Source organism: Podarcis muralis, chromosome 2 (genome assembly GCF_964188315.1).
Source record: "Podarcis muralis chromosome 2, rPodMur119.hap1.1, whole genome shotgun sequence".
Taxonomy (NCBI): domain Eukaryota; kingdom Metazoa; phylum Chordata; class Lepidosauria; order Squamata; family Lacertidae; genus Podarcis; species Podarcis muralis.
Window position 1 is genome coordinate 78011850 of NC_135656.1, and position 26467 is coordinate 78038316.

At 41.7% G+C, this 26467-nt stretch overlaps 2 protein-coding genes across 6 annotated transcripts in view; one reads left to right on the forward strand and one right to left on the reverse strand.

The window, feature by feature from the left end:
• CFAP92 (cilia and flagella associated protein 92 (putative)) overlaps positions 1–5612 on the forward strand; it is a 55748-nt gene extending 50136 nt beyond the window's left edge. For all 3 annotated transcript variants that reach the window (XM_077924853.1, XM_077924854.1, XM_077924855.1), the window contains 4 exons: positions 175–332; positions 1604–1770; positions 2843–2943; positions 4566–5612. In XM_077924853.1, coding sequence (XP_077780979.1) covers positions 175–332; positions 1604–1770; positions 2843–2943; positions 4566–4594 — 455 coding nt within the window. In that variant the 3' untranslated portion in view covers positions 4595–5612. The remainder of the gene's footprint in view (positions 1–174; positions 333–1603; positions 1771–2842; positions 2944–4565) is intronic.
• On the reverse strand, positions 3693–26467 carry ACAD9 (acyl-CoA dehydrogenase family member 9). 3 transcript variants are annotated; one of them, XM_028718955.2, is made up of 18 exons: positions 26311–26467; positions 24431–24524; positions 23716–23817; positions 21751–21857; positions 20184–20284; positions 19250–19328; positions 18690–18864; positions 17920–17993; positions 17009–17084; positions 14856–14926; positions 14449–14568; positions 13399–13527; positions 8887–8966; positions 7878–8004; positions 6344–6421; positions 5624–5752; positions 4284–4356; positions 3693–3949 (listed from the first exon to the last, which is right to left on the reverse strand). In XM_028718955.2, exons 1-18 carry the CDS (start codon positions 26434–26436, stop codon positions 3849–3851), a joined length of 1842 nt encoding a protein of 613 aa, XP_028574788.2. In that variant the 5' UTR covers positions 26437–26467; the 3' UTR covers positions 3693–3848. The 3 variants fall into 3 exon arrangements, with proteins under 3 accessions (XP_028574788.2, XP_028574789.2, XP_028574791.2); XM_028718956.2 differs by lacking the exon at positions 26311–26467 and adding an exon at positions 25126–25207; XM_028718958.2 differs by lacking the exon at positions 24431–24524.

Here is a 26467-nt window from a genome sequence, read left to right on the forward strand (position 1 = left end):
TCCCTAATCATGTAATCTAAAGAATCTACGCTTATGATTTAGAGATGCATTTCCAGAACTGATGAGGCAAAAGTCGTTAACAGCTAGTAATTAGAAGTGGGTTAAGGATATAAATTTGTCATAATATAGTTCTCTTTTTTATCATTTTTCAACTGGCATGTTTCTGAACAAAAGAGCCTCCAAAAGAGATACGATGCAACACTGGACTGAAAGTTCATCGATGCTGCCCATCGACAGAGCTCACTGCAAGTGGACCCAAAGCCAGCTGCCAGCTAGCCCGGCTCCAGGGACTCCTGAAAGATGCACCGGCCAAGCTGTCCCTAAGAATGCTGGTAACATTGACTTTTTAGAAATCCTAAAGCTGGCAGTCCTAAAGGAGCCAGATTTTCTGCCAAAGTCATGGGGAACCGCCAGTTTACATGCCTAGTCAGACCTGGCATGGCTCCCAATTTGGCTCTCAAGGTTTGGTTTCCCCAAACCACACACATCATCAAATGCGATGGCAGGTCCAGAACAAAGAAAAATGCTGCTGCTAGCGCACAATCTGGTACCATAAGGTTGCTTTTACCTGTGCATTGGCAAGGGAGGCTTGATGTCACTGCCCATCAGCTGATAGGCAGTGAGAGCAAGCAGGTTGGGAACAATTGTACCATTGAGGGGAAGATGTTAGCACAGCAGAAAGGAGGTTTAAGTCAATGCCTGTCAGCTGAAGGGCAGTAACTTCAAGCCCCGCTTGGGCTTGCCACACTACAAAGGAAAATGGGTCACCAGACGGTGTGACATTTGGTGATTGGCCCCATCCACCTGTATAATGGCCCAAAGGTTTGAGAACCCAGGATCTGGCCAGCCAGCTGGATCCAGTCCATACCCTTGTTGTAGCACATACGGAGTTCATATTAAGGTGATATGCTTTGCATTCCTCCCCCCCCCCCCCCCATCATCAACATATTTGCTAAGGCATCAATATATTTGCCAGATTCATACTTGGTTTAGCTTAGAATAAAAATCTCACAGGTAATTAGGATATCTCTCAAAAAATGTAATCATTACAGATAACCAGTGATATGAGAAAGAAAGATCTGCATGGAGTTAGTTGGAAGTCACTTTTTCTTTTTTCTAATTTTCTTCTTTTTTCTTTTTTAGGAGAATATAATGTTTATATTTTTTATTATAGTTTATGTTATGATTATATCCTTGTATTTTTGCTTTTGTATCCCCCCCCACCCGTTTTGGTATTTAATTTAATTTAATTAATGCTTGTTTGTGTGATGCATAAGTATATAAAAAAAGACCACACACACACACACACACACACACACATATATATGTGTGTGTGTGTGTGTGTGTGTGTATATGTGTGTGTGTGTACACACACACACACACACTATTACTCTTTGAATATACTTCAAAGACACACCAGTCCTGAATTTATTCATTTCAGTGCTGTTTCAGGTCACTGTACCAGCCTATGGACATGACCTTGCAGTGTCTTCAATGCAGCTTTGATCTGAATTGTATTTCTGATTCCTAGTGTTGGGAACGCACACATGGAGCTGTATATTTAGAAGCAATGTTCTGAAACCTGTTATTCCTGTTCCACTAGCCTACCCCAGTTGCTGGAATGGCAGACCAAATGGAAGAGAACAGGATCTGCAAAGGATTTGTTCCTGGCGCTGATCCACTCCTCAGCCTGAAGAGGAATGACAATATAATTCCATGCTATGACAGGCAACATGATACATTTAAAACGCTGAAGGGAGAAGATTTCCGGTAAGTCATCTAGCTGCTGTACCACACACTGGCGTGGCAAGATGATGTTACAGGTAGTTTACTGGCACATGTACTTAGGATGTATGTACAGCAAAGGTAAAGATCCTGTAGCCCGCCAGGTATTACTATGCTACAATTTCTGGCCATGGCCATGCTGCCAATAACATGTGAAGCCCCACAGGTTTCCCAGCCCTGTTGTGCAGGATTGCAGATCGAATCATAGAAAGGCATTAGCCATCGGAAATTACTGCAGAAATTCTGAACTGTCATCCAGAGTTCTCTTTTTAGCTTTGGACAGAGTAAGCTGGGGTAGCTAACCTGTTGCTCTCCAGATGTTGTTAAAACTCCAACTCCTGCCACCCCAGCAAGCATGGTGAAGGATGATGGGAGATGTAGTTCAGCAGCTGGCGGGCCAGAGGTCTCTCATCCCTGGAGTTGGGAGACCTGAATAACCCAGATACTCCACCTTGCTAAAAACATGTGTAAATTAAGTTAATATATTGGAAGAGTAGGGGAGTAAGCTTTAATCTGTTACAGTGCAAGGCTTGACATTTCTCTTTCAGTAGGGTCAGGCCATTATTTTATGCATATTTTGTACCGTGAATGTTTAAATAAAAACTTAGCACATAAATATGAAAGCTTATACTCTTAAGCATGGTGCACTCTTCCCACCTTAGATCAAATCTATGCTGCCAGGTGCCATAAGAAAGCGGCAGAGATAGCACATGATAGTATGCACCCCGGAAATGATCTCTTTCAGCTTCTGCCTTCTGGAAGAAGGTATAGGGTTATACAACCCAGGACTAGCCGCCTGAGAAACAGTTTCTACGCTAATGCAATTCTGGTTCTAAACGCAGCATAAGGGGTCTCTGCAGTATAGTGTATTTTAAAATGGGGTTTTAGAATTTTTAGGGGTTTTTGAATGTTTTATGTAGTTTTGTAGTAGTTTTATGCAGTTTTTATGTGGTTTTATGTAGTTTTTCAATTTCATTATTCCGCAAGGGACAATGACAATAAAGATACCGTAATCGTAAATTTTCACCCATTTTTAAAAGTCTATTCTGTTTTGCAGATTGATTTGTCGTAAGCGTTCATTTCGGTACAGGGGGCCGCCTCTGCAGAAATTGGTCTTTAAGGAAGAAATCCAAATAGCAGAGGATACACAGACTGCAGGTAATGAGGGGAATTAAGCACTGATTACAGTGTGGTACACAAACCAATGATCTTTTTCCTGTGTCTTGCTAAGGAGTTTAATAGGCTAAAGTAGTGATAGTCACTCTGCTTTTTTTCTGTGTGCAATGCTAAAGTTAATTTGAAGAAGAGCTAGGGTACAGAGATAGCATTAAGCTTTTGCACTTGGAAATATTGCTATGGGAATCAAAAGAATTGATCTGTCTGGTGAGACTGAAGTCAGTTGTTTGAAGCAAAGCATTACCTTTCAAAGTAATTTAGGGGGGAAAGATTACTCATAATGACGCAGTGCAAGTTCTTATTTTGCGTTTTCAGTTCTTCCAGAGCTATTTCTATGCTTGGCTTACCACAGCAAAATTTACCCTGTAGTGTTGGAGGTCCAATCTGCTGTGCTAAGGTGTCCCTCTGCTTGTGAGAAGCACCCAAATGATGGGTGCAAATTGTTCGTGGGCGCTTCAACTGGCTACTCAGGCACAAATGGCAGGGCCCTCTACTGAATCTTTAAGTCTTAAGTGTAGGGAAACAGAGAGGCTCCTGGGGGTAGAACCCCCTTTTTGCTATTACAGCCTCATTTTCATTTATCTCTAGCTGGATAGGGCGTTCTAGCAAGTATTATGCAGCATAGGGTTTCTAAAATGAAATATAAGACTAGAAAGTAGGTTGATTGTGCACTTCTCCTTAAGCCATATGCCTGGATTTTGTCTTGGGATTTTCACGTTCATTCAGGTACATAAAATCAAAGACGTTTTATTTTATAAAACCAACACATCCGTTGAGGAAAATAATATGGTTTGTTAGCAAGTTGCCAGTTGCACATTCTGCCCCAAAGTTCACTTGCGCCGCAGAGCATCTTGCTCCACAGCAGGTCGGTCACCATTTCCTAATTTTCAAAATGTTCTTTCCAGTGGATGGGAACAGATATATGCTCTCTTTTCCAGCACCTGCTTTGCCACTTTTTTAATGCTGTCATCCATGTTTTCAGGAGCATCTAGGAATAATGGAAACGGAAGTAACAATTCCTTTAGCGTCACATCTAAATGAGAGCAACAGACTTTTTAAGATCCAAGACACTAAACACAAGCTGTTGAGCTACTAGCAGCATCTGCCACATTATCACTAATTATAGGAACAAGCAAACCATGGGACTATCGAGGCTTGCCTTGGCATCTAGATTCTTAGCACAAACTGAAGCTGTAGCCTATGAACAAACTGTGGCAGGAGTACTGACTGGGTTTCCTGTGCCTTTGCTAAAAGCAAGTTTTTATTTGGTATCAAGGTGGGCAATATAAGATGTTAACATTTGACTCGAGTGCAACACTTACTTTTTTCTAATTCTGCCAGAGCATAATTATTCTGGAAGCCAGCTTCAGTGCAGAAAATATTTGTAAGCAGCACCTAGGAAGTCAGTTAAATCATTAGCAAATTGGAAAATAGGCCTGTCTTTAAAATAGACCACTGGAATTCAACTCCATGTACTATCGTTTATTTCTGTATTATAAATTCATGGAAATAAAAACCACCCAGCTTCTGTTCTACATACTTACTCAGCAAAAGACTTTAAGTAGACGTTAATAATCCTTTCTCCTCCCTCTGTTTTTTCACAGTAACGGCTGCCCCAGAGCTGAATGGCTGAAGTTAACAAAAGGGACTTTTCTACCATGGGCACCAGAATAGCTGGAACCTGATCATGATTGCAGACTTTCTAAAGAGCTTTATGCTATACAAAACTTGTTTGATACCTGGCTGTTGTGAAATATGTTGAAATACACATGGCCCAGCAGTTTACAGAGCGTGCCTAGGTACTTACATTGGCAGGGTGGTTCAGACTAGAAGGCTAACAACATTCTATCTCCTGCTGCACCCAGTAGGCTTGGGCGATGTACTGATGAGGGCCAGAGTGCAAAGGCAGCTTCAACCGGCAGTATACTGCAAGTGAAACCACCTCCGAGCCTGGTGGCAGGAACAGGTGGCCCCAGCCTTGAGATTGGGTGGATGGGTGAAGGGTGCTTAAAATCAGACAGGAGTCAAGAGGGGAAATCGGCTGCCCTGAAAGGAAAGGACTGTGGCGCTGGAGAGGCTAGTGAGCGATGCAAAGTGGGGAGGCGGCATTCATCCTTCCCCCCCTCTCCTAACGGTCTGTGTTGCACCCCCTCTGTTTCAACATTGTGATGTATCACCATGTTTGGCTGGTGATACATTGCAAAGTTGAAAAGCTGACATTGCTTAGCCCTAGCACCCAGAAGACTTAGAAACAGGGCCTGCTAGTAAAACCTGCCTTATTTGTCCTCACCCTTTGACACAACACAGTGGATGTACCCAATAGCTTTGAAAATGGACATTTCATCATGAATACATCTAATGGTTTCTAAAAAGCCAATGGCATCACCATGTATTTACTCTGCCAAAAATTTTTTTCCCCTGGAGCACAAGAATAGAAATAATCTGGTGAGGGTTTTCCAGGTTCCTTTTGACACAAAATACATTTTCAGACATAAGAAACTATAATTGCAAGTCCAAAATATCCCTTGTCAGAATCCAAAAGTATCATAATACTCTCAAAAGCAATTCTGTTTTTCCCCCTTCTTGACCAGTCTGCTTAATACTGATTTTAATTCATGATTACAACATTAATTAAAATTGCGTAAAACCTCTAGGTACTCACCTCATGATCATGATTGCGCAAACCAATACTGATTGATCGGCTAGCTCTGGAAAGAACTGCTGTCATTGCGTAGAGATTGATGAGGATGTCTGCTACCCTTTTGAGAACCATCTGCTCATCCACAATAGTCTAATGCCAAACAAAGAACACACAAATAGTTTAGTGATTTATCCTGAACTGCCTGATCAATCTAAAACATGTTTCAACAGATGAAGACAGCTGCCCTCAGTTGGCAGTATTCACACATGTACTAAAACAGTTTTCCAAACTCTTGTGTGTCACGACTTGCGCAAACGCTCCCCGTGCTCCTCCTGGGGCTGGAAAGTTTAACCTGGTTTGCTAGTAAGACTGAATTACTGTGTCAAGAAATGATGCATGTCTAAAAAGTGTGTCACCAACGTGAAAAGTTTGGAAAGCTCTGTACTAAATCAAAGCATTTGACTGTGCCTTTTTATTTAGACAGTCTCAGAACCTGCAGAGTGTCTTTCAGGTTGCTGGGGGAAGAAAAGATACTCACAGTGCATTTCATCTGCTTCTACATGATCTTTAAATATTTATCTTCCCTGACAGCTCCTCAGTATACATCTTGAAGACAATTTCTAGGCTAGAAATGAGTTTGGTTTCAAACACTCACTTTGATTAGGCTCTAAGGAAGGAAGGGCAGAGAAGAAAGAAAGAAAACAACTTTGGTTTAATTATCCATTAGAAAGTTCTAGCTACCTTGCCAAATCTTCTCAACAAGCCTTCTACAGCAACACCAAAATAATATATATTTTGTTCAAGTTTCTTGGCACTTTCCTGCAAGGAAAAAATATATATTTAGTGCACTACAGGTTTAGACTTGTCAATTCTGCACAAACAATTCATTAATCATTCCCTCTATGTATAAATAATATATGCACACACAATCTTTAAATGTGTTGCAACCGTGGAGCCAGCTGGTACTCCTTGAGGAACGGGGTTTCACTTTGGAGCTCCCAGTTGCCGAGTCCAACAAATGACTTGGTAATTTACCCCAGATTACATTATATACTAGAATTCACACCGTAAGATGGGCAGTCAAGTTCAGTCCTAAATATTCAGATTCCACCTGATAGTGGTTTAATGAATTAGCGCCATGACTGAACTAATTCAGGGAGACTGAACAAAACAAAAATGCCCACACTGTGCTTTATGGTGATTTTCTAAAAGAGAAAGAGAGCACAAACAAAAATAGGCGTTAGATAATGAATTTGGCATTCTTTGGAAGGAAGACGAACGCAAAGTGTCAAAGCCTTTTCCAAGAGGCAGTTCTTTGTATTATTTAACTGGCACTGAAGATGCATGTACACACACTTGTACATACAGGTTCAACAACTGGGAGAGTTGGCAAGGCAAGCATTTCACATGTGCATTATCAGCTTTAGAATTGCAGCCAGTTCAGCCCTAATTTCTGGAACCCTTGAGCTGTATCCAAGGGAAAGTCCACTTATACAACATTGGATACTTCCCCTTGTACCCTTTCCCAATCACAGCATTTGAAAGATCCAAATTGTTTTCCATACTAAGTCCCATGCCGTTACAGATTATAGTGTGCATAATAAGGATTAGTGCATAGTGCGTCAGAAGGAAGCGTGACCGAGGCAACAGGGGCATTGCAAGGTACAGTTTAACAGAGCAACCTAAATGGCATTCCACTTGGGTTCTCACAGGGCTTGCTTCAGGTTTTCCTTAAGCCATGAAATCCAAAAAGTTTTGTTTTGATTTAGTGAATACTGATACTTTCAAAGTTTAAGCAGTTATTTGGGCTACATGAATAAAACTCAAAAAAGGACCGCAGTGTAAAATTTCTCCATGTATAGGTGTAGGTATACAATCCCACACAAATGCAGTATTGTGAGCTGGCTGCACAGCAATACAGTGCAGCTCACACTAGCATTTCTGAGAGCAGTTGTGTGTGATGAGTCATAACTCTCTGGTACTCCACACGCTTTTCATGCAGAAGATTCCAAGTTCAGCTTTCTGCACATGCATGTACACAGCTGGTAAAGAGTGTTGTGTGAAACCCTAAAGAACCAGTCAACATACTCTGTACTGAGCTCAATGGATCAGTAGTCCGACATCTTACAAGGTCGTTTCCTATGTTTCTACACGGAAAGGATTTGACACTGGACCAGGACCAAGAAGCCTAAAGAAACCCCTCTTTTATAATGCAACACAAGCAAATTTTCCAAGCACGGCTGAAAGTGTTACAGCATCTGCACTGAGTACTTACCTCTAGACTAGGATGCACCACTCCATCTTGACCAACTAATCCTAAGTCTACTGTTCGGCCCATGCTGTCACGGAACTTGTTCACAAACACGTTCAATGCCAGACCTACGTTTCCTTTCTTGATTTCCCTGTGAGATTAGATACATAGGCTGCCTTAGTACTAGGCCATTTATCCAATATCACTTCATTCCCCAACAAGTCAATTCCCCATCCGCCCCAGAGACAGTAGCTGAACTTCTAAATATTTCCCCCCTAAAAATTATGCTTTTTTTTCTTTGTAATTTTCTGATGCTGTGTACTACAGGGAGTGGAAAGAGCTACATTAACAGCTACCAATGATGTGATTAGTGATAGCCATCAAAGTATGACCAACAGCCTGAAAGACTGCAGAATAACTAACTTGCCTTGATTTTAAATGTAGCTTGCATACTCCCTCACCCATTGAAATGAATGGAGTTCACAGAGCAGCAGTGATTAACTGACCAAACACCAATTCGGAAGCGTTTTTAATAAAGTTTAAGTAGGTATCATCACCACATAGTAAATGAGAGATGAGAACATACTAAAATAACCTCAGTGTTTTGGTTTTTAAAAGCACAGTTAAGATCTACACAATATACAGTGGTACCTTGGGTTACATACGCTTCAGGTTACAGACTCCGCTAACCCAGAAATAGTACCTCGGGTTAAGAACTTTGCTTCAGGATGAGAACAGAAATCGTGCTCTGGCGGCGTGGTGGCAGCAGGAGGCCCTATTAGCTAAAGTGGTGCTTCAGGTTAAGAACAGTTTCAGGTTAAGAACAGACCTCCGGAACGAATTAAGTACTTAACCCGAGGTACCACTGTATCGGCATTTTAAATAAAGAAATGCCTTATTTCTGCTCATGTTGAAACGTTCAATAAAATTTCATCTTGCTACCCCCCTTTCTATGCTGTTCCCCTTTACAACTTTTCAATCTGTAGTCAGTAATCATTTATCAAAAATGGCTATTTGGAAAAAAAGCACATACTTTATTTTCTCAGTTAAGATCTTGCCGGCATACTGCATGCCTGTCAAAGCAATATACATTCGCAGAACTTCATTTGTTCCCTGAAACAGAAAGGAAAAAAAGAGATTCTTTTAGGCTACTTAAACATGGATTTGCCAGACAGATACCTTTCTTTTTTTCTATATGCAAGTGTAAGTTTCCTATTAAAGCTTAAGGTGGAGGCATATTTATTTTATCTTCAAGAATGAAAATTCCATTGTCATTATAAAATTCTAGGAATATCTCTATAGCTGCACTGTTAATTCACCTGAAAGCTTTAATAAAGTCATCATCCACCAGCCCCAAAATTTTAAGGACTACAGGAGGAACATAGGGCTGGAAAGGTTTGCACCTTGGACACCCAATAAAGGGCTCTACACCAATACCAATGTACACACATAGAGTACTTTCATGTGAAGAAGGTTCCTGACTGAACCAAAATCTGCATGCTCTGGTATGTGTGTATGGCCACTTCTCACGCACACCAAATGCATGAACAGCAGAGTGTGTATATGTTGGAGACATCAGGAATAGGGCTAGCTTGCACAGCACTGCAAACTCCTCCCACAAAACACATTCTGTAAGCCTTTGCACCTTGTACGTAGTAACAGAAATAGCCTTAATAGCACCACACCAGGCCCTTGAGGCTTCCTAGCCACACTGACCAGTATTAAGCTGAGGTGGGGAAAAACCTTTCAGCTCCTGAACATTAGCTAAATTCCATTTGATGTAATGGCCTTTGTAAAGTTTACAAACTAGTTACAACAAATGCTCAAAACTATTTAGCAAACAAGATGAAAACTGTAGTTTTGAAAAGTTTCAAGAACAGGCTCCTCTCTCAGTAATGCGTATCATGAATTGCAATTTACATGCAGAAAAGTGAGCCTGAAGTGTTACACCGCTCTCTTTGGAGGCTGAAAGAAAAATCCGACATCTGCACAGCTGAAAGCAAAGCACCTACATTTTAGAAGTGCTTGATTTTAAAAAGATAAAAAAATGCTGATGGACTAAGAGTAGTCGCTGCGCTTTTAAGCAGGTGCTGCTTAGCAATTAAAGCTTTCAGAATGAACAGATGGCTAAACAACAAGCTAATTAAAATCACTGCATACATTGACTGGGGATGCTAAATTAAATGCATAAATGTTGCATACTTTGTTTTAATTATAAACACCATTCTTTATGGATCACTCTTTGGCAGCAAGTGGAGCTTACTAGCATTCAGAACTAGATATGTGAATGGCAAAAAATGACCTTTTAAAGTGGATCATCAACAATAGGAGAATCTGCAGGTTCACCTTACTGCTGTAGCAGAGAGTAAAGAATGAGCCGAGGTGCTAGCCGTCTCCAAATCAGAATGTATTATCAACTTACTTTAGAGCATTCTTTCACCTTATTTAATGAAAAATACTTCTATGTAAACCAGTATAGTCTTATATCTAGGTCCACCACTGGAGAAAGGTTTTGAGTTGGGGGACACATGGTTTTGTCTTGGGCCTGATGCCCTTCAACATTTTTATCAATAACTTTGATAAAGGACTGGAAGGAATCAAATTTGCAGGTGACAAACTGGGAGAAAAACTAAAACACTTTAGAAGACAGGGATAAAATTCAAAACCATCATGATAGAAAGGATAACTAGGTCAAGACTAAGAAAATGAAATTCAGTGGAGTCCCTCAAGGCTTGGTGTTGGGACCTGTGCTTTTCCACTTGTTCATAAATGATCAAGTGTTAGAGGTGAGCAGTGAGATGGGCAAGCTTGCTGATGATACTCAACAATTTGGGGTGGTTAAAACAAAACAAAACAAAAGATTGTGAAGAGCTTCAAAAGATCCTCTCCAAACTGACTGAATAGGTGGTAAAACGGCAAACGCAATTCAATGTAAACAAATGCAAAGTGATGAAAGTCAGGGCAAAAAATTATCAATTTCTTAATCTTAACACACTTATGGGATCTGAATGAGCAGTGACTGCCCAGAAATGAGACCCTGGGGTCACAGTGGATAGCTTAACCAAGATATTGGCCCGGTGTGCACAGCAGCTGTGAAAAAGGCACCTTCCATTCCATAAAACTGCCGACATCACAATGCCATTATGCAAATCTATGGTGCAACTGCATTTAGAATACTTTGTACAATTCTAGTCACCTCACCTAAAAGGGATATTGCTTAGTTGAAAAAGGCAACCAAAATGATACAGGGGATGGAGCAATTCCCCTTTGAGGAAAGTCTGTAGCATATGGGAATTTTTTAGTTCAGATAACGGCTAAGAGGTAACATGATCAAAATTCATAAAATCATTCATGGCATGGAGAAAGTGGCGGATAGAGAAACGTTTTTCTTTCTCTTTCCCAACACTAAAACTTGTGGACGACAAATTCATTTGCACAGGAGGTAGTGATGGGCAACAATCTGAGTCGTTTAAAAAGAGGAATACATAAACTCATGTAGCGTAAGGCTATTGGTGGTCACTAGCCGTGATGACTATGCTCTGCCTCCATGGCCGGAAACACTAATGTGAGAACAAGATACTGGACTCAATGGGCCATTGGCCTGATCCATCAGGGGCTACTCTTGTGTTCTTAACAGAGAGAATTGCAAAGTTTCTGCATTTATGCAGTAAATAAAAGCAAAAGCAAATAAACCAAATACACAGGGTATAGAACAAGGGACACTTGGCGGTAGAACATGGAGGAAAGACTTGGGGTTGTAGCCAATTGCAACCTAAAAGCAAGTCCGCAGTGTGATGCAACTGGGAGGAGGGAGGAAGAGGCTAATGCAATCTTTGGCTGCATTAATGGAATCATAGTTTCTAAATGAAGCAATAGTTCTACTGTTTTCTGTACTAGTCAGACCCCATCTGGAGCACTAAGTCCAGTTCTGGAAGCTACAGTTTAGGAAGAATATAAACTGGAGTAAGTAAAACAGGAGGGCAACGAAGATGGCTCAGTACGGAAAGAGAAGTTCTATGGTGGAAGGTCACAGGAACCCAGTATATGTTTCAGCTATGGAAGAGAAGGCTGACCTCTCTCTTCTAAACATTGCCACACTTTCGCCAACTTACAAAGTAACTTGCTGGCATGCAACACCACCACCACCACATATACCAGTCCTCTGAAAATTGCCCCAGACAACAACTTCTGGCCATTGGGTGTGGCATAGTGCTCATCTTCCATGCCAGCAGTAGCCAACATGGTGCCCTCCATGTTGGGACTATAATTCCCATAATCCCTGACCACTGACCATGCTGTTTGGGCTTGACGTGAGCTGCAGTCACACAACAGTGGGAGGGTTACCCCCAACTTTACGCTATTCATTCTGTTATCTACTTATCTAAATGAATCTGTAAAAAGCAAACACATTTTAAACAGAAATTTCCCTTGGCAGGCTTACTTATATTTGTTCTGACAAGCAAGGCAGAATGTTTCCAAAGTGACCAGGTCAGCCTAGATGACTGGAGGGAAATGCACAGACGCCAATTCAAAATGTGAGGCACATCAACACCAAATAGCGTGCTCCGACTGCTGTGGCAAAGCAAGCACTGGTTTATATCTCACACATAAGCACACACACAATTGTTCCATTGCCAGTGAGGTGGAGCGGTCTCACATACTCTACTTGCTAGGACAAGTCCCCTTATTTTTATTTTATATTTTTAAAAGGTGGATAATACTGCTGTTGGCACAGCAGCCATGAAGGTTCAGACCAAAAGCCCACCTAGTCCAGGAGCCTGTTCTCAGTGGCCAACCAGATGGCTACAGGAAGCCTCCAAGCAGGATTATTCCATGATCATGTAATGGGATTTCCTTTCTGTTGTATGTTCATTATTTCTGGTATCTGTTGACAGTCCCCTTCATAGAGCAGCACCCCAATTCGTTTGTACTGCATTATCAGTCCAACCCTTTTGCACTTTACTACAGGACAAGTTCAACAAATGTATAAAATTTACCCAGCCGAGACTGACATTTCCAATGTAATGGACTACAGTCGTACCTTGGATCCCTTCGTACTCGGACGCTTTGGCTCCCAAACGGCGCAAGCCTAGAAGTGAGTGTTCTTTGGAACCCGAACGTCCGACAGGGCTTCCGACTGGCTGCAGAAGCTTCCTGCAGCCAATCAGAAGCCGCGCTTTGGTTTCCGAACGTTTTGGTAGTCGAACGGACTTCCAGAATGCATTCCATTCGACTTCCAATGTACAACTGTATTCTATTTACTGCAATCAGTATAAAAAATAATAATGTGCCATTAAACAGATTTTAAAAACAGTTACTTCTAACATTAATGCATATAGAATAGGAATATCCTCCTTTCCACATTTATCTAAAATATATCACTAGGCAGTCCACATATCATAAAGGTAGTGATGCAAAGAACTGTGACTATTTGAGGCAATGCTTCAAAGCCACTCAGATGGCCCTCAGAATGCCATCTACTTGTAACTAGTTTTATACTAGTGGTTTGAGATTGCATGCAACTTATAGAAGAACTCATATTTACCTCAAAAATCAGAAGTATCCTGCTATCCCGGAGATAGCGTTCATACGGAAAATCTTTCATGTAGCCGAGACCTCCAAGAATTTGTAAAGCTTCACTCACACAAACCCATGCGCCTTCCGAACTAAACACCTGTCAACAACCATTGAAATTATTAAATAATGTTATTTTATTTCTAAACTTGGCAATATAAAAAGCCAGTTCATTGGTCAACCTCAACGGCTGTCACACTGTAGCATGACCAAAAAATGAAGCCCAAGCTGGAGCTATGCAAAAGCGTTAGCGCCAATGTCAAGTTCTCTGGAAGAAAATGTAAATACCTTATACCACCCAGTTTTGAGCCCTTGTGAGGCTATATAAAAAGGGTAGGGACCTGCAGCAAAATGTCCAGGGTTCCAGCTAGCAAGCCATGCCTTCTTTCCAGAACACTCAGTTGTATCACCTGCCACAACTGCTTTCTACCACCACCCTGCCCCAACACACACATAATGGTATTTCATGTCAAGAGAGAATGCTCAACCCTCAATGATCTTTTTTGGTTTCCCTCAAGTCTGCCTGTACCATCTAGGCATGGATGGTCATGTTTTGCATACATAAGGAGCAGCACTTGGAAGTACCAAGTTTGCTATTAGCACATATAATACCTCATAGGGGACGCTGAAATCAGCCCAGAGACTGAACATATGCACACAGAATTGCCTTCTTGATTGGTGGCTTTCTACTTCCATCAGTGCCTCTCCCCCTGGGACATTTGAAATTCCTGATCTCACACTTTTGCTTCAGTGAGCTATCTTCAGAGAGATCTGCCATTCAACGATATGCCATTCAAGAGTGATTTAATATAATTTGTATTGAACTGCCATGCAATTAACTAGATCAGGCTCACAATGAAGATGGAGAAAGGTTACATATGAGCATCCACATGGCTTCCACAATCTGAGGATCTCAGTAACCTATTTTTCTTTGAACATTAATAAATGCTTATATCCCACCCTTCCTCCCAAAGGGGCCCTAATACCCATAGCTTTAACTCAGCATTCCAGTAAAGCTTACTTTCACAATGGCTGCTTCAACTGAGCAGTCTGGGACCCCTGGCCTGTCCATCATTCCTGCAGTGAGGTAGGCCATGCTTTCCATCACATATGCCTTCCGAGCCATCAGGGCAAATTTTTCCTGAAAGAAAGGGCAACAAAGACATGCTGTTCATACTTACATATCACAGAGAAAGGGTAAGTACAAATATGCAACAGTGCAATCAAGAAGGTTAATCACCATTTAGTCCCATTAAGTTTAATACATTTGGCAACTGGCACATTATTCTTTCTAAATTCATGACTCACCAAGTGCATAGGCTACATCATTTAAAATTGGCCCTCCAGAAGGTGGAAAGCTTTCCATTCAGTTTTTTAAAAAGATCAAACTTTCATGAATTCCTCAAACCCTTAATGTGTTTCAGTTACCTGAATTAATCCGAATTCACTCAGCTTCTTATTAAACTGTTTCCTTGTACAGGCATACTCTGCTGTCATTTCTTTAAAAAAAAAGTGAGAGGAAGAGGCAGTTAATCAGGCGGCAAAATATTACGACTGCTTCTGAAAAATGTAACAGTTGCTGAAATATTTATCTTCAGAATGGGACAAGGCCCTTTACCATTATTTTAATTATTAAAATGGACAACTTCTACTACATCAGATAACGATAACAGCCATTCCATCTACCCTTGACGGTGTTACACCCCATCGAGATATTTTGTAATGCTGTACTTGGTGTAGCAGCTCTTACTACCAGGCGAAAACATTTCCTTGGGTCGAGTAAAACACCATCAGCCCCGAAACTGTGGTCAATTTGTCTTGTGCTACACTGTACACCAAATAAAGCAGACAAATTCAGCAGCTTAAGTGGAATTAGCATTTATAATGCACTTCTAAGGGAAAGTAGGAATATTCGGAAGTAGGAAGTGTCATGGATTGGCTGGATGCAGGACTGGTGGGAGGCACCAACTGGGGAACCCCCAGGGGAAGAAGGCTCAGAGCTAGAGGACTGGGAGTAGGACAACAATGAGTGGTCAGAGGGAGTAGACTGGGAGAAGGCGGTTTCAGAAGCTGAAGATGTTTAGTGAGCAGGAAGAGGCTGTGGCAGAGAGCAGTCCAGAATCAGAGGTAGGACCAGAGGCTGGAGAAGAGGGTGGCCAAGAAGCAGAGTTGGGATAGGCTGCTGAAGAAGCCAGGGGGTCTCCCCATCTTGCTGCAACCAGCTCTCCCCGCCCCCAGTCTTCCAGAACCCACAGAGGTATGAAGAGGGCAAAGCAAAGACAGACAAAGTGAAGAAGTCTCAGGTTGCTTAGGAAAGACCTGGAGGAGGAGGAGGAGACAACGTAGGGAGCTGTGGGAAGTCGGGGATCTTCAGTCCTTGCAACTGCCTCACTGGGGCAAGATCTACCAGGAAGAGTTTCTATGCTAACTAGGCCTGAATTAACTTCACTGACACTTGGTGAGTTATTCCTGACCTGTTCCTGACTCCTGCCTTGGCAGGAAGGGAGTATAATCTATTCCTAAGTATTCACCTATGGGCAGTAAAGACCAATCAGATACAGATTCTATGGCAAGTGAATATGTGCTATACATATACTGGTGTTTGCCACCACAAGCACTACAAAATTCAAAGGAGAGATGTGTTTTTGTAACATACAGTGGTACACACCAGGAAGCAGCCACCAATTCATTTCCCCTGGTATGTGCCTATCACATGCTTACAAATTTTCATCAGTTTCATATTTTAGCGTTCACTTATGGAAACATCAACATATACACAGCACAGTTGCTTGTAAATTGTAAATCAGATTGTAAATCTGACTGGTCCTTATTCCCCATAGGTAACATTTAGGAAGAGTGAACCTGATAGTTAATTGCAGCCCGCTATCCCTGCACTGCCAACCCAATCAATCAGGTTTTCTGTAAGCATTGTCCAAGGCAGCTGCAGTAGCACCTGGGGAGATGTGCTAGAGCTGGCTTGGGCACAGCAATAACAAAAGGAGGAAAAGGGAGCCTTCTTAGGCTGCTAGCTGTTGCGGGGCGGGGGAGAGGTGGAGAAAGTCCTATGGTGGAAATGGCCTTCCTTCTACCCTAATTTTTTTCCCTACTCGACTGCATTTTATTTATAACAGGGTCCTTTCATGAATAAAAAGCAGGCAAGTCAAACTTTCTGCAGGCTAGTAAGGCCTGGAAAGTTGTAACAAAGGTGACATAACCAAGCATAAATTTGCACGCTTTCATTTACTGCTTTTTTAGCAGCATACGCTTTCCCCTCACAACACTGACTTTATCTTCAGCATCCCAGTGAGGTCAAAGGGGTCCCTAATGAGTTTCATGGCTGTGGGGAGACTTGAGCTTGGGGTTGCACTAAAATCAGCATGTAGTATCTACTACAAAAAAGAAAATACTGTGGATCAACAGGCTTTCATTGTATCTCAAGTCAACATTATAGAAACGATTTAGTAACTGAACCTAATGTTTATAAAAATGAAATGGCCGGCACAGAATCTAAGTATCTTCTTCAGGAGTAGAACTAATTAAGAAATTCATCCTGCCCAGCAACGCAGCAAGTGTAGTCTTACCAATCAGTTTCTTCAGCATTCCAGCAGCTCCGCTGCCCATGCTAAATCTTCCGCTGTTGAGAATATTCATAGCAACCTACAGTGAATATAAGTAACCCTTGTTCAGGGAAACTATAATTAAAATGTCTTTCCTCCACAAACAAAGTTTCCCTTTACTCGAGGACCCTGCCCACATCAATTCTGGCCTTTTAGCTGGATGTCTGCCCCTGCTATATAGAGCATATCATGGTATCTTAGAAGGATACCTCCCTGTGCAATCACTGCCCTCTGTTCGTTTGACATCGACTTAAAACAGGTAAAACATGAGAAATGCTGAAACGCAAAGCTAATTTAGTCCTGATTCTTCCAAAAGAGGCTTAGGCTCTGGCAAGCCTGTGCCACAAAGCTGAAATAAGCTACTGGCAAGGTCTCTCTTCGTAGCTTTACAGCTTCAACCTGATGCATGGATAAACACCATTCCTTATTAACAGTCCATGACTAACTGAATAAACAAACCCTCTTGTAAAACTAACATGGGGCATTCAAGGACACTGTGGGGTTTTTTGGATCTGTAAATAACCCTAATAACAGTGCACATTAGAATTTCTCCAAAAACAATGGAGAGTAAAGAGCTGTTGAATTATAGCCTGACACCACCTCCAACTGGCTTCAGTTCCCTGATTCCAGCAGAAATTAATTAGGTCAGAAGTCCATACAGTACTGTGAATTGTGAATTATTATCTATTGCTTTGGTTATATTTCCCCCTTTCTGTGATAGCTCTGTACGCCTACCTGTTGTTATTATTGCTGATATTTTCTCTCTCTTTTTATAACCAATTCATTTGTAACTGAAAATCAATAAAATACATTTTAAAAAGTGATACAGAAGATGAATTTTATGGCAGGGAAAATAGTAATTCCCTGCATCTTACCTTAAATCCCCCTCCAACTTCTCCAATGACATTCTCTATAGGAATTTTTGTATTTTCAAAATGGACTTCACACGCTGAAAGACAGAGCATTAAACTACTATTGCACTATTTTAGAAGTCTAGGGTTTCCTCCCCTCTAGCCAATTCCATGGCCAACTGTTCTAGAACAATCATTTAGCATGTCAAGACATTTTGCCTCTTTGTTGTTATCAGTGATGTTGGTTTTCTGAAAAATTCTGAATGGGAAAATTTCTTGAGGGGAGAATCCTATTCTTATTAGACTACAGGGAAATTTGCAAAGGAAAATTATCAGTTTGCATCAGAAAAATATTCTGCTGCACACCACCAGTTGTAACACATGTTTACACACCCTATGTGAAGGTAATCTAAGTCACCCATCCTGTGGATGTCTCCTGATTTCGTTTTTCAGCTCAAGACTGCCCTAGGCATTTTGGGACAGTCTGTCCCTAATTTCCAAATTAGACTCTTGGGGTCTGGTACTACTACCCACATGGAGGAGCCTGTCCATTTGAGGATTTCTAACTTCTTGGAACCCATGTCATCTTTGATATACAGAGTGGCATCAACATAAGGTCCACGCCCACAAATACTTAATGATCAGTAAACATACATTTTATCCGGTCAACAACTAAAATGTAGCTTATCCCAGATACTTAAGAAAATGCAGATGACACAAAAATCTGCATTCCTCTTGATCCAAGAGGAATATGAATCCTAAATCTTTCCAAACCAACATTTACTAGTTCTTACTGTTAGATCCTCGAATGCCTAGTTTATCCTCTGGCTTTCCATGAGTGACTCCACCGAAAGCTCTTTCTACAATGAAGGCAGTGATTTTGTCTTTTACTGCACCATCTTTGTCAACGATCTCAGTCCTTGCGAACACAGTAAAGATATCTGCAATACCACCATTTGATATCCATATCTGCAATTGAAAAAAGAAATGAGTATTGTTTGGTCTGCTTTGAATGAAATGATACTGATTTCATAAAATATAATCGGCTGACACAGCCACCCTTTTCTTGACAACTATTACTGTCCATTTTAAGATATATCCTTTGATTTTGGATCTGTCCACTTGGGAATTGTCAGCTAAGGTTCAACACAGAGCTGGAAACAAAAAGACTTTCAGGTTAACTTAAGGTTCAAGGCAATCCAATTATTATCACAACTAGGCCAGTTTTCATTGCCTATGAATCTTGTTCAGCTTTCACTTTGCACACAAGTAAATAAGGCAGGGAAACGAAGAAGATAGTTGGCAAAGCCGATACACCGAAAACATAAAAGCAGTAATTTCTTTGGCTAAATACCTTTGAACCATTTAATATGAAACTTTTCCCATCTTCACTCAAAGTAGCTCTGCTCTGGATGGATGCAGCATCACTACCACTGAAATATAAACAGATGAAATGGGAATTTAGCAGGTGCACTGAGCAAGACTCTGTAGTCCTTACACCTGAAAGATAGAAATACAGTGGTGCCTCGCAAGACGAAATTAATTCGTTCCGCGAGTTTTGTCATCTTGCGATTTGTCTTGCGAAGCAGGGTGTCGGGAAAGCTTTGGAAAAGCTTCAAAAATCACCAAAGTCTTTAAAAACTTCAAAAAAGGCTACCACTATGAGTTGCTCCTCAAAGTCAAGTCACAACTGTATTAACGGTGTTAAGAAAAAGGAAACAAACTTGCAAGACGTTTCCGTCTTGCGAAGCAAGCCCATAGGGAAAATCGTCTTGCGAAGCAGCTCAAAAAACAAAAAACCCTTTCGTCTAGCGAGTTTTTTGTCTTGCGAGGCATTCGTCTTGCAAGGTACCACTGTATTCCCATCATTCTGACTTCCTAAACACAGTTAAATTGCGTCTGGAAACAACAGCTGCACAGTTGGGGATCATTTGATGTCAAGCTCCACGAATGTAATTAAGTTAAGCAAGCTTGTATATGACAGTACAAAGCAAAAACAGATCTTGTTTCAAGTAACACTTAGCATTTATATAGTGCTTCAGACCTTTCACAACTTCACACACACTTTTTTGCTGTAATCCTTACAAGAATCCTGTAAAGCAAGTCAGTGTTAATCCCATAATGAAAATCATGAGCCAAGAATGGCTTGAGAGCCATCATGTAAATTCATGGCAGAAGGAGAGAGAAATTCTAAACTAGAGTTTTGCCAATTCCTAATTCGATTTCTTAGTGGCTTCACGGCACCATCTCTCAAAGTATTTTCATTTTAAAAAAGGCAAAAATACTACCTTCCAGGTTCAGTCAGACAAAATGCTGCAATGTGCTCCCCAGAAGCCAGTTTAGGCAGATACTTTTTCTTCTGTTCTTCAGTGCCTGCAATTAGGATTCCCTGTCATAAGAAGAAGAAGAGCTTGGATTTGATATCCCCCTTTATCACTAAGGAGTCTCAAAGTGGTTAACAATCTTCTTTTCCCTCCCTCCCCCACAACAAACACTCTGTGAGGTGAGTGAGGCTGAGAGACTTCAGAGAAGTTTGACTAGCCCAAGGTCACCCAGCAGCTGCATGTGGAGGAGCGGAAACGCGAACCCGGTTCCCCAGTTTACGAGTCAACTGCTCTTAGCCACTATACCACACTGGCTCTACACACACACACACACACACACACACAGAGAGAGAGAGAGAGAGAGAGAGAGAGACTGCTAATTAATTTTTGAAACCAAGCCGTTTATTTGTTTAAAACAGGGGTGTATGAACTTTTTGGCCCTGAAGGCCACATTTGATGGTAGGCTGCACACTATCCCTCCTTGCCCCACTAGAGACAGAAGTGGGGAGGTGCACATTGGGATCTTTGCAATCCCATCACACATTTCTCCATTGATTGGTGCTGGAAAATCAGACCCCCCTCAGCTTTTTTGTGGGCTGCAGCAAATGCAACTTATGTGGGGAGGAAGATACATGAGGAGGACTAGCCATCAGAATTGTTAGCATGGGACCAGTTTTGGTAAGAGGGGGATGGGCCATCCATGGCCGGCCACAAAGAAGGTCATAGATGTTTTAGACCACTATTTAGTAAAGGTAAAGGTACCCCTGCCCGTACGGGCCAGTCTTGACAGACTCTGGGGTTGTGCGCCCATCTCACTCAAGAGGCCAGGGGCCAGCGCTGTCCGGAGACACTTCCGGGTCACGTGGCCAGCGTGACAAAGCTGCATCTGGCGAGCCAGCGCAGCACACGGAACGCCGTTTACCTTCCCGCCAGTAAGCGGTCCCTATTTATCTACTTGCACCCGGGGGTGTTTTCGAACTGCTAGGTTGGCAGGCGCTAGGACCGAGCAGCGGGAGCGCACCCCGCCGTGGGGATTCGAACCGCTGACCTTTCGATCGGCAAGCCCTAGGCGCTGAGGCTTTTACCCACAGCGCCACCCTAGACCACTATATAGCCAGACTTATTTATCACAACCAAATTCACACTAACAGAAACTTGAATTTCCCAAATAGCTAGAACAGTTAATCCATTTTTCAGAGATCTCATCTTAAAGGGATTCCAACAGAACTAAGCCTATCTATTTGCTTTTGTTGTAGTTCCACAACTTTCACCTCCAGCATATATTTACACAAACTCCTCTGAATGGTTCTAAAATTGAACTAACAATCTTGTTCTTTATTACTCATCCTTCACAAATGTTTTGCTTTAAAGGTATCTTAGCCATAAATCTTATTTTGTACTTCTTCGTCGTCTCCCTGCCGTGACAGGAGAGACATTATTTGTACATGCTGGGGGGAAATGCCCAATTAGCAATGAAATGTCAAAACTGCAGTGCCTTAGGATCAAAATCCAATAATAAAGGCAATGTTACCTTCAGTCCTATAGCTTGGTGAGCTGCCAAGGTTACTGCAATAGCTCCATCCTGAGAAGTAATTTCTCCTAAACGAGCATACATTGTATTCGAAAGACCAAGGCCACCTATAGAAAAATATTATTAGTCAAACCAAACAATATTTTACTTAAACACTTTTCTTGTAACAAATGGTCCATCTAGATCAGTACTGTCCTCACTGACTAGCAGTGACCCTCCAGGGTTTCAGGCAGGCGTTTCTACTGGAGATGCTGGAGAATGAACCTAGATTCTTCTCCATGCAAAGCACCTGCTCTACCACTGAACTACAGCCCTTTCTCCAAAGCTCTCTGAAATTCTTAATATCTATTAGTTTAAGTATTAGAATTTTAGGGGGGGGGAATTGGGGGAAAGCTCTGGGAAGGGCTGGTTGGAAAAGGCAACTTTCCCATATAAAAAGCACTTTTCTGACTGTTATGAGTTTGTGGTGTTAAGCTGTGTGCCAGACTTCCCTAATCCCTGGACCCAGCAACTGTTAAAAGCTGTTCAAGGCTTCTAATTTCAGGAAGTAGCCAAACAAGGTTCCTGGTGATGTCATGAGGGATTAAGGGCCTTTGTGCAAGATGGCAAATGGGTGGAGCTCCCTCCTCAAAAACAACAACAACAACAACAACAACCCAGGGCTGAGAACGGAGTGGGCAGTGATGTGAATCAAAGTGGCAAGGGGAGGGGGAGAGAGAGAGAGAGAGAGAGAGAGAGAGAGAGAGAGAGAGAGAGATATGTTGGATCTCTGCTTGAATCTAAGGCTGTGGCTATGGGAGAAAGAAGACCCTTTTGGGGTGTTAATGCTGTGAACCCCTTCATTGCAGGCTCAGGTTGTATATCTGTGTAAATAAACCATATATCATAAAAACACTACAGTCTCCACTGTGATTCATTTCCAAAAGGAAACCCGGACCCCTGGAATCTCACACCGCTCGGCGATTGGGGTGACATGCAACAATATCAAACTTGTTGCCAACATGGGCTACCAGTCAGCATCAGGGTAGCCTTCAGCAACTGATGATTGTTCATAAAAGCACAACACTGAAATAGCAAGGTGTACACAGCTTTAACTTACATTGCCAGGTGTACACAGGTATAACAGCTTTGGCTGCTTTGAACTAGAAAACTGGGTATTTATAAATATAAAGGAAAAGTCAAGGGACTGATCCCTGGTTAGAGTTTCCTATAGCATTTATTTATAAAATGTACTGAATCACATTTCTTGCAAAGGTCACAACAGAGAAACACCATGGTCACCATGTTGCTCTGTTGTGTTTTGTTAAAGTACTTATAAGACTCACTCTCATTATATAGCAGCAGTACAGACCAACTGTATTTATGACTATGCATTTCATGAATCTTCTGAGGGGACGCCAGCCCCACATCCTGCAATCAGCTACTTAAGTTATCAGCTCATAAGACTAGGCTGATGTTATCAGCCACTGCTTCATTATGCAAGAAGAAAGAGCAAATAGAAGAGCCTATGATGATTAACTAACCAGAGGCAAAAAAACAACACTGTTTTCTTCAAATGGAAATACTTTACTTCACAGTAATAGCATTCAGAGATTTGCAACATATAGGATTCATGATTTGTTTTGAAAAAATAAATCTTAAAAAAACAAGGTTGGTAATGCAATACCTTTGCTAGAACATGCTTATACTATATGTTTGAGTGTGCAAGGAAATCATGCCATCACAGAAATTAGTTAGGGATGGCTTTATTATGAATTCTATAATGCTTCAACAAGGAAGAGAAAAGATACCAGGAGGTTCAGCCATCCAGGTACTGCCCTGCTTTAAAGTGCAGGATGAGTGTGTGTCTTATAATGTATCAAGTCCAGTAACACTAATAAAGCAAGCAGAAGAAAAATTTCAAGGGTTCTCTCATATTAAAAGAACAAGGAGCAAAGTCTCAATTTTCTGTACATTTTTTCTCACCATATTCCTCTGGAATCTGCATGCCAAAGAGCCCCAGGTTCTTCAGTTCATTAAGCGTTTCTTGTGGAATTTTAGCATCTTGGTCAATTTTCTTAGAATCCACTGAAATACAGTGAAATGCAGTAATTTTATATAATGGATTACAGAAAGTTCAGGTGTGGCCAGCTCATTTAGTGAAAGCTTATTTATGGAGTTAGATCAGTGTGAATACCAACAACCACAAATGAGACGTTTAAGGCATGCTGTCTATTATTTTTTTCTTGCAAGAACTTAAGCTTCCCACAGGTCAGTTTTTTCTGCTCTTCCACTGAGAGAGAGGGGCTAGCTACATATCCAACAACAAAGTTGAGAGATCACTTTTGCCAGACCACCCAATTTGAGCAGGTTTTTCAAATTATTTTCACAACCAGCTGTATCACATCAAGATAATGCGGTGCATAATCTCCCTCCATTACAGCCAGAGAATTCTCAACAACATAGCAGTGGACAAGAAAATATTTTAAAATAAGATACTTGGTAGCTGTTTAAATCAGTAGTACAATATCTCTGTTTCAAAATACATGCTGATTTCCTCGTATGTGGAAAGTATATATGGGTAAGCAACACTATGTATTTCTCAGTGTTTTTTTGTTAGCACTATAAGAAAAACCTCACAGAAGGTTTGTTATGAAAAACCTTAACAGACAAAGACTTAATGAAGCGGGGAGGAGTTTACCATCTTCATTGAAGAATTTTTCTACCGGCCCCACAAATTGGTTGATTTCTTCCAATTCTTCATTGCTAATCTCAGGAAATGGGAAAACATCTTCCTAGAATAACAGATTTTGACAGGATTTTTCTTTTTATATTAAAACAACTTAAAAAGAGAGAAGCCTCAAAAACTGGACTTAACATTGCTCCTTATGGGGACAGATGGCAGTTAACCTTTGCAGACATTACACATGCATTTTAATTAGGAGAATGGTCGCTTATGGGCCTTTATGTCAACAATTCAGAAGTGCATTTGAGTTTTCTTCAGTTTCTCCTTCTGTGATGCTCAACCCCCAGAACTATGACAGGTCAGTAAACATCAGCACTCAGACACAATTTTGGAATTCGCCTCCACAGCATCTTAAAAAGTGGTTGTGTGCATTATCCCCTCCCCACAAGTTTCCATATGAACTGTTCTTGTGTCTTCCAAATTTGGGGAATTTGAAGTGTTTGGGAGTTCTGTGCAGGCAGCTATGAAGGCAGAGGAAATCCTGCCTTCCTTTTCCCCATGTTGGAACAAGGACCTTAGCTGTAGTATGAATACAGACACTTTTTTGGAATCCAGAAAGACCTGTTCTCTTCCCAGCTGGAAAACTGCTGAACAAGGTGAAGACAACACTCTAATGGCACCACAATTCTCCATTAAGCTTTTAAACATACCTTTACTGCAATGCTAAACAGGTTTGTTTTGGAAGTCCATGGAGTCAATGGATATTGCTTAAAGGTATGTTCAGGATGACAGCTGTGGTTGCCAAAAATATAGAAACCATTCAACAAACCATAAACACTGCTAAGAAAAGGCACTCTGAATTTGCTCTTTACATCCAGAAAAAACATCCAAATCATTACTTAGCATTGATATGGCAGAATATGCTCTATACATTTTTGATTTGCAGTGTAATGTATTCACTTTCAGTTATGAGGCTCCAAGATATAGTAGTAATTATGGCTAATTATATGAAATGTATCTTCCAAATCCCAAGGATGTTCTAGGAGCTCCGAGATTTTTATTTAGCTTTACATAGTTGGGTTTGCTGGCTGAAGTAAAATGAATTTGATAAGAAGTTCTTTAGACTGACCCCACCAACTGTGGTTATCATAAGTCCCCCCCCCCCCCACTTCAGGCAGCTCCAAAAATAATTTGCTGGTTTCATACACTAGCTGCCTAAAACCTCAAAAAGAGTATTGTCTCGCATGATAAAATACTGCAGTCCAATTAAAGGGGTGTGGGAGAGAAATACTTATCCACAACTTTAAGAAGCTGTCGCACAGATTGGGTGCTACAAATCATAAGGGTGGAAAATGCATTTTCTGTTCAGACTTCTTTATATATATAAAAAAAGCTTAACAGAGCATAACCTACCCCAAACCTTCCCACCAAGCATTCACAAAAATCCACCAGCTCTCCTTTTAAACATGAGGACATTGTCAATGATCGCTTACAGCCCCGCTTAAGAATAATCAGGTTTATTGGTGGGTGGGAGAAGCATCAACAAACGGAGAAAGCGCAAAGCCTTAATGGTAAGGAAACTTCCCGTCCAACTTTCCCAACCTTTGAAGTAGCAAGTTTTCGTACTGAAAGACATGCCGTGCTGAAGTCCAGGCTGCGATTTCCAGAGGGTGCAGTGCGTGTGGGGCGGCGGGGAAAGTGTGCATTTTCCAAGGGAAAAGCAGCAGCAGCTGCAGCAGTTCTTGGCAGCCTCAGGGAGGGCGGCAGGGGTGGAAAGGTGCCAGGCGCCCACTGGCTTTTGGGGAGAGGTGCCTGGGGTGGGAGGCTCCCGAGTCTGTGAGAAAACACGCAGGAGCCTCGGAGGCGCTGCGGGCTGCGGCAGCTACGGGACTCACCTTTCGCAGCGTGCCCAGGAAAAGCTCTTTGGCGAATGCAGGCCGAGGGAGGCCGGTACGGAGCTGCCGGACCCCGGCGGGGAGAGCGGCGCGAGCCGCACGGAAAAGGACACCCAGCCCGCTCATGTCTCTCCGCGGCCACTGCCTCGTCGCGCGC